Raw genomic sequence first — 17,447 nt, forward strand, 5'->3', positions numbered from 1 at the left:
ACGAACAATGTCTTTTCCAGCATGATGGAGCACCTTTCCAAAGTGGCTCGGGGAACAAAACATCGATATTTTTGGTCCATGGCCAGGAAACTCCCCAGACCTTAATCCCATTGAGAACTTGTGGTCAATCCTCAAGAGGCAGGTGGACAAACAAAAACCCACAAATTCTGACAAACTCCAAGCATTGATTATGCAAGAATGGGCTGCCATCAGTCAGGATGTGGCCCAGAAGTTAATTGACAGCATGCCAGGGCGGATTGCAGAGGTCTTGAAAAAGAAGGGTTAACACTGAAAATAGTGACTCTTTGCATCAACTTCATGTAATTGTCAATAAAAGCCTTTGACACTAATGAAAAGCTTGTAATTATACTTCAGTATTCCATAGTAACATCTGACAAAAATATCTAAAGACACTGAAGCAGTAAACTTTGTGAAAATTAATATTTGTGTCATTCTCAAAACTTTTGGCCACGACTGTACAGTAGAATACTGTATATCCCATAGATAGGCAGTTCCCATTCAAGTCAGGACTGGCAGCCATTGCTAGTGAACCCATGAATTTAACAGTCAAAGTGCCAGGGTTAGAGGTTCTGAAGTCCTTCTATGGATTATATCAATGGCCACAATTTAACAAGCTGTTCTATATTTGGCACGCATGCTGCCCAAATTGCATCCTTCCCGACTGCAAGTGGTTGTGATGAAACTTAATCCACAGCAATTTTTTAGAAGCTATTGATCCTCCAGCAAAATTATGCTCTCTGGTGTAGTATTTCAAAATATTTTATTTATGTCTGTTCGGACAGGAGTAATTTAATGTAGGGGGAAATTATTTTTTAATAGCCTCATTTTGGCTATATTATTGAAATTTATCACGGGGTGCTACAGCACCCCTACTTCCTGCGGCTATGGACACAGAGGTGGGGGTGTTTGTTTAATTTGGAATATGTTTTTATTTTAATATTTACCACTGTAGCAGTGCACATTGCATTTAATACCAATAGGATAATGGTTAAATTAGCATTATTAAGTTTGTTTTTGTTGCATTTAGGGGGGCTCATGCCTTAATTCACACTCTGAATATGTCACCATCTCAACAGGCAGCTTGAATGAAATTGTTATGCTATGTCAGGTCAATGTGATAGGGTTGGCTCTCACTCAAGGTTGAGTGCATGTGAGAGTCTTTGTGCTTGCAGACACCTGCGCCACACTTCTTTTCACATTTCCCTCTTCTCAGTGCAATAACAAATAAAACTGTTGGGGCCAAATAAAAATCAGGCCGCCAGTTGGGGAACTATGCCCTAGAGGCTCAATTCAATAAACCAAGTTCCAACTTTGAACAAGAGTTTCCAGTAAATCACTGTCTCAGACATTATTATCAATCTATTTTATTTCTTTACATCATTGAACTTTTTGAAAGAATAACAGGCCTTCAATACAATCAAAGTACTCCAGAGCGTTATTTATGTAAATTAATCACATTAAATCATATAAAGAAAAAAAAGCAAAGATATCTCCACAACCCTCTGTTGCAATGTGTTTTTTGTCATGTGAATTTGGCGGAACCTTTTTGTGCAATTTTCCTCAAGTCTCTGATTGAGATGAGGTAAACTTCCTGCTGCCTCCACTCTACCATTCCTGAACGGTCTTGTCCCACACCAACTGTCCATGTGGCTCCTTCGCCCCTTCAGGAAGAAGTGCCAGATAGATAGGAGTCTGTGCTCCTTCCTCAGGGCTCTTGAGGGCCTTGGGGCCTGCCATGTCAGTGCGGACCCAGCCAGGGCAGCAGGCGTTGAGCAGGATTCCATCAGCTGCCCGGGTCTTAGTCAGAATATGAGCCTGAATCCTGGACAGCACAGTCACTCCAATCTAAACAGAGGTGAAAAAAACAGTATGATAAATCTGCCATTTGTGACCTGTTTCAAGAAGCTAGGTGTATGTCACAAGTCACTACTTCACAGGAGAGGCATTCGAGATAAAAAATAAATCAAATAAAAATTATTTTTTTATGCCTTTTTGGAATATGTGAACTTTCATGTGCCTTAATAAGAAACGTGTATGCCATCTGTAAATTTGAATACACATTTTTAATTATGAGCCTTGTTGGTTGAGCCATGGAAAAATACAGGAACCTTCCCGCTAGCCATGATTAGCTGAGATAATGGATGGGCTGGACATGCCGAGATTTGAGTTCTGATTGGTCTGCCATGTAGCATGCTTCTGTCTATAACATGAGCTTCTCAGTACGTGTAGATAATCCTTGCTACCACTGCGTTTTTGAAAGATACAACGTTAGCCATGGAGACCTGCAAAAGTGTTGCTACTGCTCTCAATAACGTCACTGCCCAGGATTTAGCAGGAGCTATCGACAAAGATTAGTGGGATAAGTTGTGATGGACTACTTTTCTGCAAAAGGTCAGTGTGAACCGGAATGACTTGACACAACAACGGGCAAAACAAGCTGTAGCTAGCTACAAACCAAACGGAAAAGACACTGCCGTGAAGCGTTCATCCATGTATATGGTAAGAGTCTAGCTATATTTTCAGATATTAGATGTTTCTCATTTTGTCAAAGTCGTTTTCATTGCAAGTTAAAGTGTACTGTTGACTAACTTGCGAATGTTAACTTGCTTGCTTGCTAGCTAACTTTACGTGTATGATCTGTATAGTAATATTATTCGTATCACAGAAAGCCATTGTTAGTTATATTGCATTGTTAGTTATAGCGTAATGTTAGCTAGCTACCATTGAACCTAGTTGGTTAGCTTTAGCTACCTGCAGATTCATACTCCAGTATTTCATGCATAGTGGCTAGCTATGACAATCCATCTGTACTGCAGCTATGGGTTGGGATTATGGTTCATTGTTTAGCTAGCTAGCTACATGTCTAAACAAAAGACTCCACTTCATAAGAGAATGATTACCTGACCCATCCAGTTAGCCAGGTGTGTCTGGGTGTAATTACGGCCGTTTATTGTATTTCACGAACATGTGTACATGTCTAACAATAGTGACCCATCCACTTAGCTAGATGTGGCTGGGGGGGGGGGGGGGGGGGGGGGGTGAACATCATCTAACAATATTTATACAATACTTTATCTGGACACTTTCAAAGTCAGATGAGAATATAGGCCAAGATCAAGTGCATTTTTACCTGGAGTTTTTTCATATTGTAGGCTACTACTTTCACCACTTTTAGTCATGAAATCTTTGGTTGTTTACTACACTACCTAACTCACTCTGTTTAGCACATGGCCTCCCATGTGAATCCTTAAAGAGATGGGTGAGGCTAAGGCTTAAGTGGGTGTGAATGATGCTGAATAGGTGTAGACAAAGAAGAGCTCTCCAGTAGGTTAACCAACACATTCAAGGGCCATTTTCTCAAAAGTGAGGTTACAAGTCTATCAACTTTCGAAGCAGAATTACTTTCCCAATTTTTCCTCAACTGCAGTGTATGACATACCATTTTGGAGCTCCGAGTCTCTACTTTTATCCAAAAACACAATTTCGCTACATAAGACCAAATTGAGGCGGTGGGTCACATTTGCCCTTTCCCCTTAATAGTTGTGTGGACAGACAGAACCCTACCTTTGTTGTGCCATAGGCTGTGTTTGGCCACCCCTGGGCCTGATGGTTTCCCTGCTGAGCAGCAATAACAAACTGCCCCATCAGCAAGCACAGCTCCTCCTCAGAGAGCTCAGTATCACGGAACCTTCAAGACACCACAGAAAAAAGACCTTGTAATACAGTAGTTTATGACTGCATGTGATGATCACAGTAATGGTTTCATTTCTAAATATTGCCTATGATCTGTAGTAGCAACTGACAATAAACTGATTTGATTGTCCAATTATGATTAAGGCCACAACAGCAAAATGTTCTTCATATCTGCTAATGCATCAGCTGCTATTGAAGGGATGAATAGGGCTTTTGTTCAAGTTGGTCAGGTTTGCGGCTAGATGGATATATAATGACATCAGTGTATATTTCTCCCTCCGTAGATCACAATTCAGAATTAAGTTAAGGATGAATGAGGTTTTCGATACAGAATGAAGATCTTACTTGGCTTGTAGTTGAGGGCTGCATGTATCAAGAGCCTTCTTGCTAACAAAGCTGGAGACATTCACCACTCTGGCATTTGGTCTGAGGAGGGGTAGGAGAGCATGGCACACCCACAGGGTGCCCCAAAAGTTGGTGCGCATGGTCACCTCAGCCTGTTCCCCAAAAGGCTCAGTCGCATCATCTAGGGAAAAAATGTGATGATCAATTATTGCTTTGTACAAGAGAGGGAGAGAAAGAGAGTGGGGGATGGGGGGGAGGCTGTGTCAATATAGCGTCACCCTCACCCATCATATTTGCCGAGCATCATTTTTCCAATGCAATCACACTGATACATATGACTATCATTCATGTTACACATAAGTTGCAATCAACTAGCCCTACTATTGTTGCTAGGCAGTTTAAACTGAACAGTAGGCTGGCTGATTGTTGCTAAACATTGTACACAACCTGGCCTCAGAGCATTTTGTATTATTCTGTACGTAAATCCGCGACACCCCATTTATAGTGAACAAAAATACACTGCTCAAAAAAATAAAGGGAACACTTAAACAACACATCCTAGATCTGAATGAAAGAAATAATCTTATTAAATACTTTTTTCTTTACATATTTGAATGTGCTGACAACAAAATCACACAAAAATAATCAATGGAAATCCAAGTTATCAACCCATGGAGGTCTGGATTTGGAGTCACACTCAAAATTAAAGTGGAAAACCACACTACAACATTTTCAGACAAGATAGAATGGCCAAAGGGGGCGGTGTTGCAATCTACCGCAGAGAGGCTGCAGAGTTCTGTCCTACTATCCAGGTCTACACCCAAACAATTTCAACTTATACTTTTAAAAATCCACCTCTCTAAAAACAAGTCTCTCACTGTTGCCGCCTGTTATAGACCACCCTCTGCCCCCAGCTGTGCTCTGGATACCATATGTCAACTGATTGCCCCCCATCTATCTTCAGAGCTCGTGCTGCTAGGTGACCTAAACTGTGACATACTTAACACCCCGGCCATCCTACAATCTAAGCTTGATGCCCTCAATCTCACACAAATTATCAATGAACCTACCAGGTACAACCCCAATGCCGTAAACACGGGCACCCTCATAGATATCATCCTAACCAACCTGCCCTCTAAATACACCTCTGCTGTTTTCAACCAAGATCTCAGCGATCACTGCCTCAATGCCTGCATCCGTAATGGGTCAGCGGTCAAACGACCTCCACTCATCACAATCAAACACTCCCTGAAACACTTCAGCGAGCAGGCCTTTCTAATCGACCTGGCCCGGGTATCCTGGAAGGATATCGACCTCATCCCGTCAGTAGAGGATGCCTGGCTATTTTTTTTAAATGCCTTCCTCACCATCTAAAATAAGCATGCCCCATTCAAGAAATTTAGAACCAGGAACAGATATAGCCCTTGGTTCTCTCCAGACCTGACTGCCCTTAACCAACACAAAAACATCATGTGGCGTTCTAGCATCGAACAGCCCCCGTGAAATGCAACTTTTTAGGGAAGTTAGAAACCAATATACACAGGCAGTTAGAAAAGCCAAGGCTAGCTTTTTCAAGCAGAAATTTGCTTCCTGCAACACAAACTCAAAAAAGTTATGGGACACTGTAAAGTCCATGGAGAATAAGAGCACCTCCTCCCGGCTGCCCACTGCACTGAGGATAGGAAACTCTGTCACCACCAATAAATCCACTATAATTGAGAATTTCAATAAGCATTTTTCTACGCAGCTGCGGTCATCCCCCTCTTCAAAGGGGGGGACACTCTTGACCCTAAATGCTACAGACCTATATCTATCCAACCCTGCCTTTCTAAGGTCTTCGAAAGCCAAGTTAACAAACAGATCACCGGCCATTTCGAATCCCACCGTACCTTCTCCGTTATGCAATCTGGTTTCAGAGCTGGTCATGGGTGCACCTCAGCCACACTCAAGGTCCTAAACGATATCTTAACCGCCATCATTAAGAAACAGTACTGTGCAGCCGTATTCATTGACCTGGCCAAGGCTTTCGACTCTGTCAATCACCACATCCTCATCGGCAGACTCAACAGCCTTGGTTTCTCAAATGATTGCCTCGACTGGTTCACCAACTACTTCTCCGACAGAGTTCTGTGTGTCAAATCTGAGGGCCTGTTGTCCGGGCCTCTGGCAGTATCTATGGGGGTGCCACAGGGTTCAATTTTTGGGCCGACTCTCTTCTCTGCATATATCAATGATGTTGCTCTTGCTGCTGGTGATTCTCTGATCCACCTCTACGCAGACGACACCATTCTGTTTACTTCTGGCCCTTCTTTGGACACTGTGTTAACAACCCTCCAGACAAGCTTCAATGCCATACAACTCTCCTTCCGTGGCCTCCAACTGCTCTTAAATACAAGTAAAACTAAATGCATGCTCTTCAACCGATCGCTGCCTGCATCTGCCCGCCCATCCAGCATCACTACTCTGGATGGTTCTGACTTAGAATATGTGGACAACTACAAATACCTAGGTGTCTGGTTAGACTGTAAACTCTCCTTCCAGACTCGCATAAAACATCTCCAATCCAAAGTTAAATATAGAATTGGCTTTCTATTTCGCAACAAAGCATCCTTCACTCATGCTGCCAAACATACCCTCGTAAAACTGACCATCTTACCGATCCTCGACTTTGGCGATGTAATTTACAAAATAGCCTCCAACACCCTACTCAACAAATTGGATGCAGTCTATCACAGTGCCATCCGTTTTGTCACCAAAGCCCCATATACTACCCACCACTGCGACCTGTACGCTCTCGTTGGCTGGCCCTCGCTTCATACTCATCGCCAAACCCACTGGCTCCAGGTCATCTACAAGACCATGCTAGGTAAAGTCCCACCTTATCTCTGCTCGCTGGTCACCATAGCTGCACCCACCCGTAGCATGCGTTCCAGCGGGTATATCTCCCTTGTCACCCCCAAAGCCAATTCCTCCTTTGGCCGCCTCTCCTTCCAGTTCTCGGCTGCCAACGACTGGAACGAACTACAAAAATCTCTGAAACTGGAAACACTTACCTCCCTCACTAGCTTTAAGCACCAGCTGTCAGAGCAGCTCACAGATCACTGCACCTGTACATAGCCCATCTATAAATAGCCCAGACAACTACCTCTTCCCCTACTGTATTTATTTTGCTCCTTTGCACCCCAGTATTTCTACTTTGCACACTCATCTACTGTCAAATGTACCATTCCAGTGTTTTAATTGCTATATTGTATTTACATCGCCACCATGGCCTATTTATTGCCTTTACATTTAAGTCATTTACCAGATGCTCTTATCCAGAGCGACTTACAAATTGGTGGATTCACCTTATGATATCCAGTGGAACAACCACTTTACAATAGTGCATCTAAATCTTTTAAGGGGGGGGGGGGGGGGGGTTAGAAGGATTACTTTATCCTATCCTAGGTATTCCTTAAAGAGGTGGGGTTTCAGGTGTCTCCGGAAGGTGGTGATTGACTCCGCTGTCCTGGCGTCGTGAGGGAGCTTGTTCCACCATTGGGGTGCCAGAGCACCCCATATCTCACCTAATTTGCTCACATTGTATATAGACTTATTTTTCTACTGTATTATTGACTATGTTTATTTTACTCCATGTGTAACTCTGTGTTGTTATATGTGTCGAACTGCTTTGCTTTATCTTGGCCAGGTCGCAGTTGTAAATGAGAACCTGTTCTCAACTTGCCGGTTAAATAAAGGTGAAATAAAAAATCCCAGAAATGTTCCATATCCACAAAAAGCTTATTTCTCTAAAATGTTGTGCACAAATGTGTTTACATCCTTGTTAGTGACTATTTATCCTTTGCCAAGATAGTCCGTCCACCTGACAGGTGTGGCATACCAAGAATCTGATTAAACAGCATGGTCATTACAGGTGCACCTTGTGCTGGCGACAATAAAAGGCCACTTTAAAATGTGCAGTTTTGTCACACAACACAATGCCACAGACGTCTCAAATTTTAAGGGAGTGTGCAATTGGCATGCGGACTGCAGGAATGTCCACCAGAGCTGTTGCCAGATAATTGTATATGAATTTATCTACCATAAGCCAATGACATTTTAGAGAATTTGGCAGTATGTCCAACCGGTCTCACAACCCCAGACCACTTGTAACCACGCCAGCCCAGGGACTGTGGTGACGCCTCTTGCACTGAGATGCAGTGCCTTAGCTCCCGAGGGGCACAGCGGCCTATCTGTCTCATGTAACCATACCAAAAGTAACATATCATACTATGTTACGTCTAGCCTATGAGACCAAGCTGTGGCACAAGATCCGCCCACAAACCTCTCGCTATCTGGAGTGAGGGAGATCTTTTAAACTTGCCCGGATTGAACCCGTCAAAAACCAGTCACGGCCTCGGGCGAAAGCAGGAAAGGAATAGCGCCCTTCTCAAATTAACAGCAATCTGTGCTGCTTGGTCATTGTGTCATCCAGAAACATCTCTTTTCCATAAAATAAAATGTTTGAATGTTCTAACTCGTTTTCATTGCGAAGGCAGATAAAGCGTTTATATCAAAATGAATCAATTTTAAATGTGAAAACACCGAATTCTACTAATTATGACATGTGTTTAAATTACATAACTTTTGTTATGAGCAGACTTCGCTGTTGGATAGAGCGGGGCAACTGGCTCACGTCTGGGAGGCAGCCTGGTTCCAAATAGAACGCAATCAAGTTTACCCCGCTGTACGCCTAAACGGGCGCCCGGGCAAGATTAATCTAATCCCCTCAATGTTACAATCGGCTATCCTAGCAAAGCCGCCAAACAAAATTGCATAGCATGTTGCGCCAAAATAGTAGAATAGGCTACCGTACTGAACTTTTAAAGGACATTCCCGCGTTGTTAATAAGCACATCCAATCCGCCATACGTCTTCTGCAGAAAGTTACTCAGTTGCTTGGCGCTGCCCTGGTCGCAGATATCAAGGTGGTGGTAAGCAACTTCAAATCCTTCGGACTTTAGCATCTTCACTGCCTCATTTCCAAGTTTCTCATTTCGAGCAGTAAGAATAACATCCCCGGTAAATTTTGCCTTGCAAAGCTCCCTCACAATCGCAAATCCTGTGCCTTTATTGGCACCGGTAACTACTGCCACTTTTTTCGACATTTCATTCGCTCTCCAAAACTTTATTTTTGTAAAGTAAATAGTTAAAGTAGCCTAACTATTTAAATCATGTAATTAATCGCACCGTGGTTGTAGTGGGCTGACGTGTAGCCTACGCTGATCTGGGAGAAGATAATGTTTAGTTAGAGGAAAGTCAACCTTATTGGCTACTTTTGCAAACAAAGGAACGTGCACAGTCACTCTGACAGATGAAGTTGTGTAGCCTAGTAGATCAAATACCCACATATGACACAATGGGAAAGAGAGAGCATATTATATTTATATACGACGGGAGAGGTTAGCCTATGTACGCACAGTTCAGACGCCGAATTTATGGCGAGTCAACTGAATAGAAATGAACGTCTCATGTCCACCCGATCGATACATCAACGTCTTTGCCTTCCAGTGGAACTCATTTGTTGTCAATGGAGCAGTTAGCAACGCTACCTTAGGGGAGCCGCACTAGGCTGCGGTGCGTCCTGTGTACCGCATGGCATTCAATATTTTCAGGCAGAGTTAAGAGCTTTGTTTGACATACTGATTGGTTTCATATATAGAGATGGATAGAGGACTCATCATTATATCTGTGCCATTATAGCATATGTGACAGCAATTTAATTTCAATTGAAGGGGCTTTATTGGCACGGGAAGCATATGTTTACATTGCCAAAGCAAGTGGAAATGGATAAACAAAGTGAACAGTGATTGCACAATGTGGTATTTCACCCAATGATATGTGAGTTTATCAAAATTTGATTTATTTTCAAATTCGTTGTGTGTCTGTGTATTCCGAGGGAAATATGTGTCTCTAATATGGTCATACATTTGGCAGGAGGTTAGGAAGTGCAGCTCAGTTTCCACCTCATTTTGTGGTCAGTGTGCACATGGCCTGTCTGCTCTTGAGAGCCAGGTCTACCTACGGTGACCTTTCTCAAAGCAAGGCTATGCTCACTGAGTCTGTACATAGTCAAAGCTTTCCTTAATTTTGGGTCAGTCACAGTGGTCAAGTATTCTGCCACTGTGTACTCTCTGTTCAGGGCCAAATGGCATTCTAGTTGGCTCACTTTTTTGTTAATTCTTTCCAATGTGTCAAGTAATTATCATTGTGTTTTCTCATGATTTGGTTGGGTCTAATTGTGTTGCTATCCTAGGGCTCTGTGGGGTCTGTTTGTGTTTATGAACAGAGCCCCAGGACCAGTTTGCTTAGGGGACTCTTCTCCAGGTTCATCTCTCTGTAGGTGATGGCTTTATTATGGAAGGTTTGGGACTCTCTTCCTTTTAGGTGGTTGTAGAATTTAATGGCTCTTTTCAGGATATTGATAATTAGCGGGTATCTGCCTAATTCTGCTCTGCATGCATTATTCGGTGTTTTACGTTGTACACGGAGGATATTTTTGCAGAATTCTGTGTGCAGTGTCTCAATTTGGTGTTTGTCTCATTTTGTGAATTCTTGGTTGGTGAGCGGACCCCAGACCTCACAACCGTAATGGGCAATGGGTTCTATAACTGATTCAAGTATTTTTAGCCAGATCCTAATTGGTATGTCGAATTTTATGTTCCTTTGGATGGCATAGGGGGGCAGGTAGCCTAGTGGTTAGAGCGTTGGACTTGTAACCGAATGGTTGCAAGATCGAATCCCTGAGCTGACAAGGTAAAAATCTGTCATTCTGCCCTTGAACAAGGCAGTTAACCCACTGTTCATAGGCCATCATTGAAAATAAGTATTTGCTCTTAACTGACTTGCCTAGTTAAATAAAGGAAAAATAAATAAAAAGAAGTCCCTTCTTGCCTTGTCTCTCAGATCGTTCACAGCTTTGTGGAAGTTACCTGTGGTGCTGATGTTTAGGCTGAGGTATGTATAGTTTTTTGTGTGCTCTAGGGCAACGGTGTCTAGATGGAATTTGTATTTGTGGTCCTGGCAACTGGACCTTTTTTGGAACACCATTATTTTTGTCTTACTGAGATTTACTGTCAGGGCCCAGGTCTTACAGAATCTGTGCAGATGATCTAGATGCTGCGGTAGGCCCTCCTTGGTTGGGGACAGAAGCACCAGATAATTTTCAAACAATAGACATTTGACGTCAGATTCTAGTAAGGTGAGGCCGGGTGCTGCACACTGTTCTAGTGCTCTCGCCAGTTCGTTGATATACAGTGCATTTGGAAAGTATTCAGACCCCTTCCCTTTTCCCACATTTTTACAGCCTTATTCTAAAATGGATTAAATAAATAAAAATCCTGATCAATCTACACACAATACCCCATAATGAGAGAGCAAAAACAGTTTTTTTTACATTTTTGCAAATGCATTAAAAATAAAACACAGAAATACCTTATTTACATAAGTTTTCAGACTCTTTGCTATAAGACTCAAAATTGAGCTTAGGTGCATCTGGTTTCCATTGATCATCCTTGAGATGTTTCTACAACTTGATTGGAGTCCACCTGGGATAAATTCAAATGATTGCACATGATTTGGAAAGGCACACAAATGTCTATATAAGGTCCCACAGTTGACAATGCATGTCAGAGCAAAAACCAAGCCATCAGGTCGACGGAATTGTCCGTAGAGCTCCAACACAGGATTGTGTCGAAGGCACAGATCTGGGGAAGGGTGCCAAAATATTTCTGCAGCATTGAAGGTCCCCAAGAACACAGTGGCCTCCATCATTCTTAAATGGAAGAAGTTTGGAACCACCAAGACTCTTCCTAGAGCTGGCCGCCTGGCCAAACTGAGAAATCGGGGGAAAAGGGCCTTGGTCAGGGAGGTCACCAAGAACCCGATGGTCACTCTGATAGTGCTCCAGAGTTCCTCTGTGGAGATTGGGGAACCTTCCAGAAGGACAACCATATCTGAAGTACTCCACCAATCAGGCCTTTATGGTAGAGTGGCCAGACAGAAGCCACTCCTCAGTAAAAGGCACATGACAGCCCGCTTGGAGTTTGCCAAAAGGCACCTAAAGGACTCTCAGATCATGAGAAATAAGATTCTCTGGTCTGATGAAGCCAAGATTGAACTCTTTGGCCTGAATGCCAAGCGTCACGTCTGGAGGAAACCTGGCGCCATCCAAGCATGGTGGTGGCAGCTGTCGTGGAAAATTGTCTTAAGAATAACACTTCTTACAAGAACTTGTAAATTCAATATAGACTTTAATACAGAGTAACAAAGCCGAGCCGGTCCGCGGACAACAACTCCCTTCCTTCGGCCCCGGCTCTGCTTTTATGCATATACAATACATAGGTCCATCCTTTATGTAAATGAAGTAAAACCCCCTATGCGTTCTGCCACCTTTTTCTTTCAACCCAAATGATAACGCCCATATCTGCTTTTAGCTCTAGCATATTGATGGCTAGACTCTCCTCATATGGATATGAAAATAATGCCTGCATTGCATGCTTACGCTTGGCATATATTTAGTCATGGCCATACATACAGCTTGCCTGGCCGTTGCCTACTTGGGGATGTATGGCCATCTGTTATTTCCACTCGGGGCCTGCTGCCAGTCTCCTCTTTCGCTAGCTAATGTATTTCTATTTTTCTTTCCTCAGCACGTCTACCTTTCTCCCACACAGCATCATGTCTGGAAGAAACCAGGCACCATAGCTATGCTGTGGGGATGTTTTTCAGAGGCAGGGACTGGGAGACTAGTCAGGATCGAGGGAAAGATGAAAAGAGCAAAGTACAGAGAGATCCTTAATGAAAAAGCTCTCAGGACCTCAAACTGGGGGGGAAGGTTCACCTTCCAACAGGACAACAACCCTAAGTGCACAGCCAAGACAACGCAGGAGTGACTTTGGGACAAGTCTCTGAATGTCCTTGAGTGGCCCAGACAGAACCCAGACTTGAACCCGATCGAACATCTCTGGAGAGACCTGAAAATAGCTGTGCAGCGACGCTCCCCATCCAACCTGACAGAGCTTGAGAGGATCTGCAGAGAAGAATGGAAGAAACTCTCCAAATACAGGTGTGCCAAGCTTGTAGCATCATACCCAAGAAGATTCTACTTTCCAAATGCACTGTATATGGTGAAGAGGGTGGGGCTTAAAGTGCATCCCTGTCTCACCCCACGGTCCTGTGGAAAGAAATGTGTGTGTATTTTGCAAATTTTAACCTCACACTTGTTGTTTGAGTGCATGGATTTTATAATGTCGTATGTTTTTTCCCCAACACCACTTTCCATTAATTTGTATAGCAGACCCTCATGCCAAATTGAGTCAAAAGCTTTTTTGAAGTCAACAAAGCATGAGAAGACTTTGCCTTTATTTTGGTTTGTTTGTTTGTCAATTAGGGTGTGCAGGGTGAATACGTGGTCTATCGTATGGTAATTTGGTAAAAAGCCAATTTGACATTTGCTCAGTACATTTTTTTTCACTGAGGAAATGTACAAGTCTGCTGTTAATGATAATGCAGAGGATTTTCCTAAGGTTGCTGTTGACACATATCCCACGGTAGTTTTTGGGGTCAAATTTGTCTTCACTTTTGTGGATTGGGGTTATCAGTCCTTGGTTCCAAATACTGGGGAAGATGCAGATGCCAGAGCTGAGGATGATGTTAAAGAGTTTAAGTATAGCCAATTGTAATTTTTGGTCTGTATATTTTATCATTTCACTTAGGATACCATCAACACCATAGGCCTTTTTGGGTTAGAGGGTTTGTATTTTGTCTTGTAGTCTGTTCACTGTAATTGGAGAATCCAGTGGGTTCCGGTAGTCTTTAATAGCTGATTCTAAGATTTTTAATTGATCATGTATCTGTTTTTGCTGTTTTGTTCTTTTTTATAGAGCCAAAAAGATTGGACAAGTGGTTTATCCACACAACTCTGTTTTGGATAGATAACTCTTTGTGTTTGTTTAGTGTGTTCCAATTTTCCCAGAAGTGGTTAGATTCTATGGATTCTTCAATTACATTGAGCTGATTTCTAACATGCTGTTCCTTCTTTTTCGTGGTGTATTTCTGTATTGTTTTAGTGATTCACCATAGCGAAGGCGTAGACTCAGGTTTTCTGGGTCTCCATGTTTTTGGTTGGATAGGTTTCTCAATTTCTATCTTAGGTTTTTGCATTCTTCGTCAAACCATTTGTCATTGTTTTACATTTTCTTAGGTTGTCTACTTAATTTGTTTTTATTTGATGCGGAATCTGAAAGTTCAAATATACTGTTTAGGTTTTCTACTGCCAAGTTTACACCTTCACTATTACAGTGAAATGTTTTGTCAAGGAAGTTGTCTAAAAGGCCTTTCATTTGTTGTTGTCTATTTATTTTTTGGTAGGTTTCTACACTACTTTCCTACCATCTATAGCATTTCTTAATATTGTGCAGTTCCTTTGGCTTTGATGCCTCATGATTGAGTATTGCTCTGTTCAGGTAGACTGTGATTTTTCTGTGATCTGATAGGGGTGTAAGTGGGCTGACTGTGAACACTCTGAGAGACTCTGGGTTGAGGTCAGTTATGAAGTAATCTACAGCACTACTGCCAAGGGATGAGCTGTAGGTGTACCTACCATAGAAGTCTCCTCGAAGCCTACCATTGACTGTACAGACCCAGCGTGTGACAGAGCAGCAGGAGTTGTGACCCGTTTTTGTTGGTTGTTCTGTCGTAGTTGTGTCTAGGGGTGCGTATTTGGGAGGGAATACTGTCACCTCCAGGTAGGTGTTTGTCCCCCTGTGTGCTGAGAGTGTATGTCTGGTTCTTGTCCAGTTCTGGCATTTAGGTCGCCACAGACTAGTACATGTCCCTGGGCCTGGAAATGGTTGATCTCCCGCTCTAGGATGGAGAAGCTGTCATCGTTAAGGTATGGGGATTCTATTGGGGGATATCTGTTGTGATAATTTCCTTATTAATTTCTAGCCAGATGTCAAATGTTCCTGTTTTGACTCATTTAATAGAGGTCTGCTCTATACCAAATTAGCATACCCCCTGAGTCTCTTCCCTATTTCACACCTGGTAGTTTGGTGGATGGGCAACCAGTGGGTCCGTCACCTCTATACCATATTTCTTGTAGGATGACAATGTCTGTATTTCCAATTTATTTGATGAAGTCCGGGTTCCTGCTCTTTAGGCCAAAGGCATATGACCTCAGACCATATATTCCAGGATGAGATAGTAAAAGCTTTTTGTCCCATAGTGTGTAGTGTTGTTTTCATGTGGTTTAGGCCCGGACCATTACAGTAGGTGTGAGCATCTGATACATACCTCTTAGGTCGCAGGATGGGGCTTAGGAATGATCTGGGTGGGCCTATATAGGGTGTGGCCAGGGTTTGTTTGGGGTGGTCTCAGCTGGTTGGGGTGTGGCTGGTGAAGCTGTGGTCTGGGTGTAGGTCTTCTTGGCATGGGTTCTCTCGGTGCAGGTCCTTCGGGAAGGGGTCGTGCAGGTCTGAGAGGGTGTCTCGCTGGTCTGGGCGGGGTGTCTGTGGCTCTATTGCTCCTGTGTGAGGTGCTGGGGCTGCAGTTGAGGGTGACATCCTTCAGGGTCCTGGCAAAAGTTGTGATTGCTGCCTTGTAGAGGTGGACCTGGCCGTAAAGACTGTTCAAGTCCAGGGTGGAGTCCAGGGTGGAGTGGTGGGTCAGGTAGACATTAGGTTTTGAGGCACAGTCCCGGGAAATGCTTGCATTCACCCACTGTATGGTAGCAATGTGAATGTCTTTTAGTGGTAACAGGGTGGAGATAACTACTTGTGCATTGGGGAAAGTGGAAGAAGTTTATTCTCTTGAATGTAAACTCAGCAAAAAAAGAATTCGTAAAAATCCAAATAACTTCACAGATCTTCATTGTAAAGGGTTTAAACACCGTTTCCCATGCAATAAACAATTAATGAACATGCACCTGTGGAACGGTCATTAAGACACTAACAGCTTACAGACGGCAGGCAATTAAGGTCACAATTATGAAAACTTAGGACACTAAAGAGGCCTTTCTACTGACTCTGAGAAACACCAAAATAAAGATGCCCAGGGTCCCTGCTCATCTGCGTGAACATGCCTTAGGCATGCTGCAAGGAGGCATGAGGACTGCAGATGTGGCCAGGGCAATAAATTGCAATGTCCGTACTGTGAGACGCCTAAGACAGGGAGACAGGACGGACAGCTGATCGTCCTCACAGTGGCAGACCACGTGTAACGACACCTGCACAGGATCGGTACATCTGAACATCACACCTGCGGGACAGGTACAGGATGGCAACAACAACTGCCCGAGTTATACCAGGAATGCACAATCCCTCCATCAGTGCTCAGACTGTCTGCAATAGGCTGAGAGAGGCTGGACTGAGGGCTTGTAGGCCTGTTGTAAGGCAGGTCCTCACCAGACATCACCGGCAACAACGTTGCCTATGGGCACCGTCGCTGGACCAGACAAGACTGGCAAAAAGTGCTCTTTACTGACGAGTCGCGGTTTTGTCTCACCAGGGGTGATGGTCGGATTTGCGTTTATCGTCGAAGGAATGAGCATTACACCGAGGCCTGTACTCTGGAGCGGGGTCGATTTGGAGGTGGAGGGTCCGTCATGGTCTGGGGCGGTGTGTCACAGCATCATTGGACTGAGCTTGTTGTCATGAACGGCTAATCAAAAGGCTATCCAGACTATTTTCATTGCCCACGCCCCCCCCCCCCCCCCCCACCCCCCCAATCTTTACGCTGCTGCTACTCTGTTAATTACCTATGCATATTTACTTTACCTCTACATACATGTACATGTTACCTCAATTACCTCAACTAACCTGTGCACAGCACATTGACTCTGTACTGGTACCCCCTGTATATAGACTCGTTACTGTTCTGTTATTGTTGCTCTTTATTAAAAAAATGTTTTACTTCAGTTTATTTGAGTAAATACTTAACATCTCTTTTTCTTAACTGCTTTGTTGGTTAAGGGCTTGTAAGTAAGCATTTCACTGTAAGGTCTACCTGTTGTATTCAGCATGTGACAAATACTATTTGATTTCTGTCTGGATTGTGTGGACCTAGCTCTCTGAGCTCCCCCATGTCTCTCTCCAGCTCTGTGAATTTATCCCTCTCAATGATGGAGGAACAGTGCAGTTGTGGGACCTGGGTGTGTTCAGTTCTCGGGGGGATTACTATCCTCATCTGCAGGACAGTTTGAAGAGGTGTGATCAGACTCACTCAGGATGGGGGAGTCATCACCAAGAGAGAGCTTTTCCTGCTGTGCTCTCTCTTTATCCCGTAAAAGTCCTGCTGGAACTGCTTGAGGATGCCCTGCACCATTACTGTCCCAGACTTGTACATATTGAC

The 17,447-nt window shown here is 43.5% G+C and overlaps 1 protein-coding gene across 1 annotated transcript; it reads right to left on the reverse strand.

Moving 5' to 3' along the window:
- Positions 1-1,369: 1,369 nt before the first annotated feature.
- LOC106563564 (carbonyl reductase [NADPH] 1) lies at positions 1,370-9,339 on the reverse strand. The gene is made up of 4 exons (XM_014129262.3): positions 8,920-9,339; positions 4,060-4,240; positions 3,586-3,709; positions 1,370-1,866 (listed from the first exon to the last, which is right to left on the reverse strand). The coding sequence occupies exons 1-4, from the start codon at positions 9,203-9,205 to the stop codon at positions 1,627-1,629; spliced, it is 831 nt and encodes a 276-aa protein (XP_013984737.1). The 5' UTR covers positions 9,206-9,339; the 3' UTR covers positions 1,370-1,626.
- Between the last annotated feature and the right edge of the window lie 8,108 nt (positions 9,340-17,447).

This window comes from Salmo salar, chromosome 11, assembly GCF_965601325.2.
Source record: "Salmo salar chromosome 11, fSalSal1, whole genome shotgun sequence".
Lineage (NCBI taxonomy): Eukaryota > Metazoa > Chordata > Actinopteri > Salmoniformes > Salmonidae > Salmo > Salmo salar.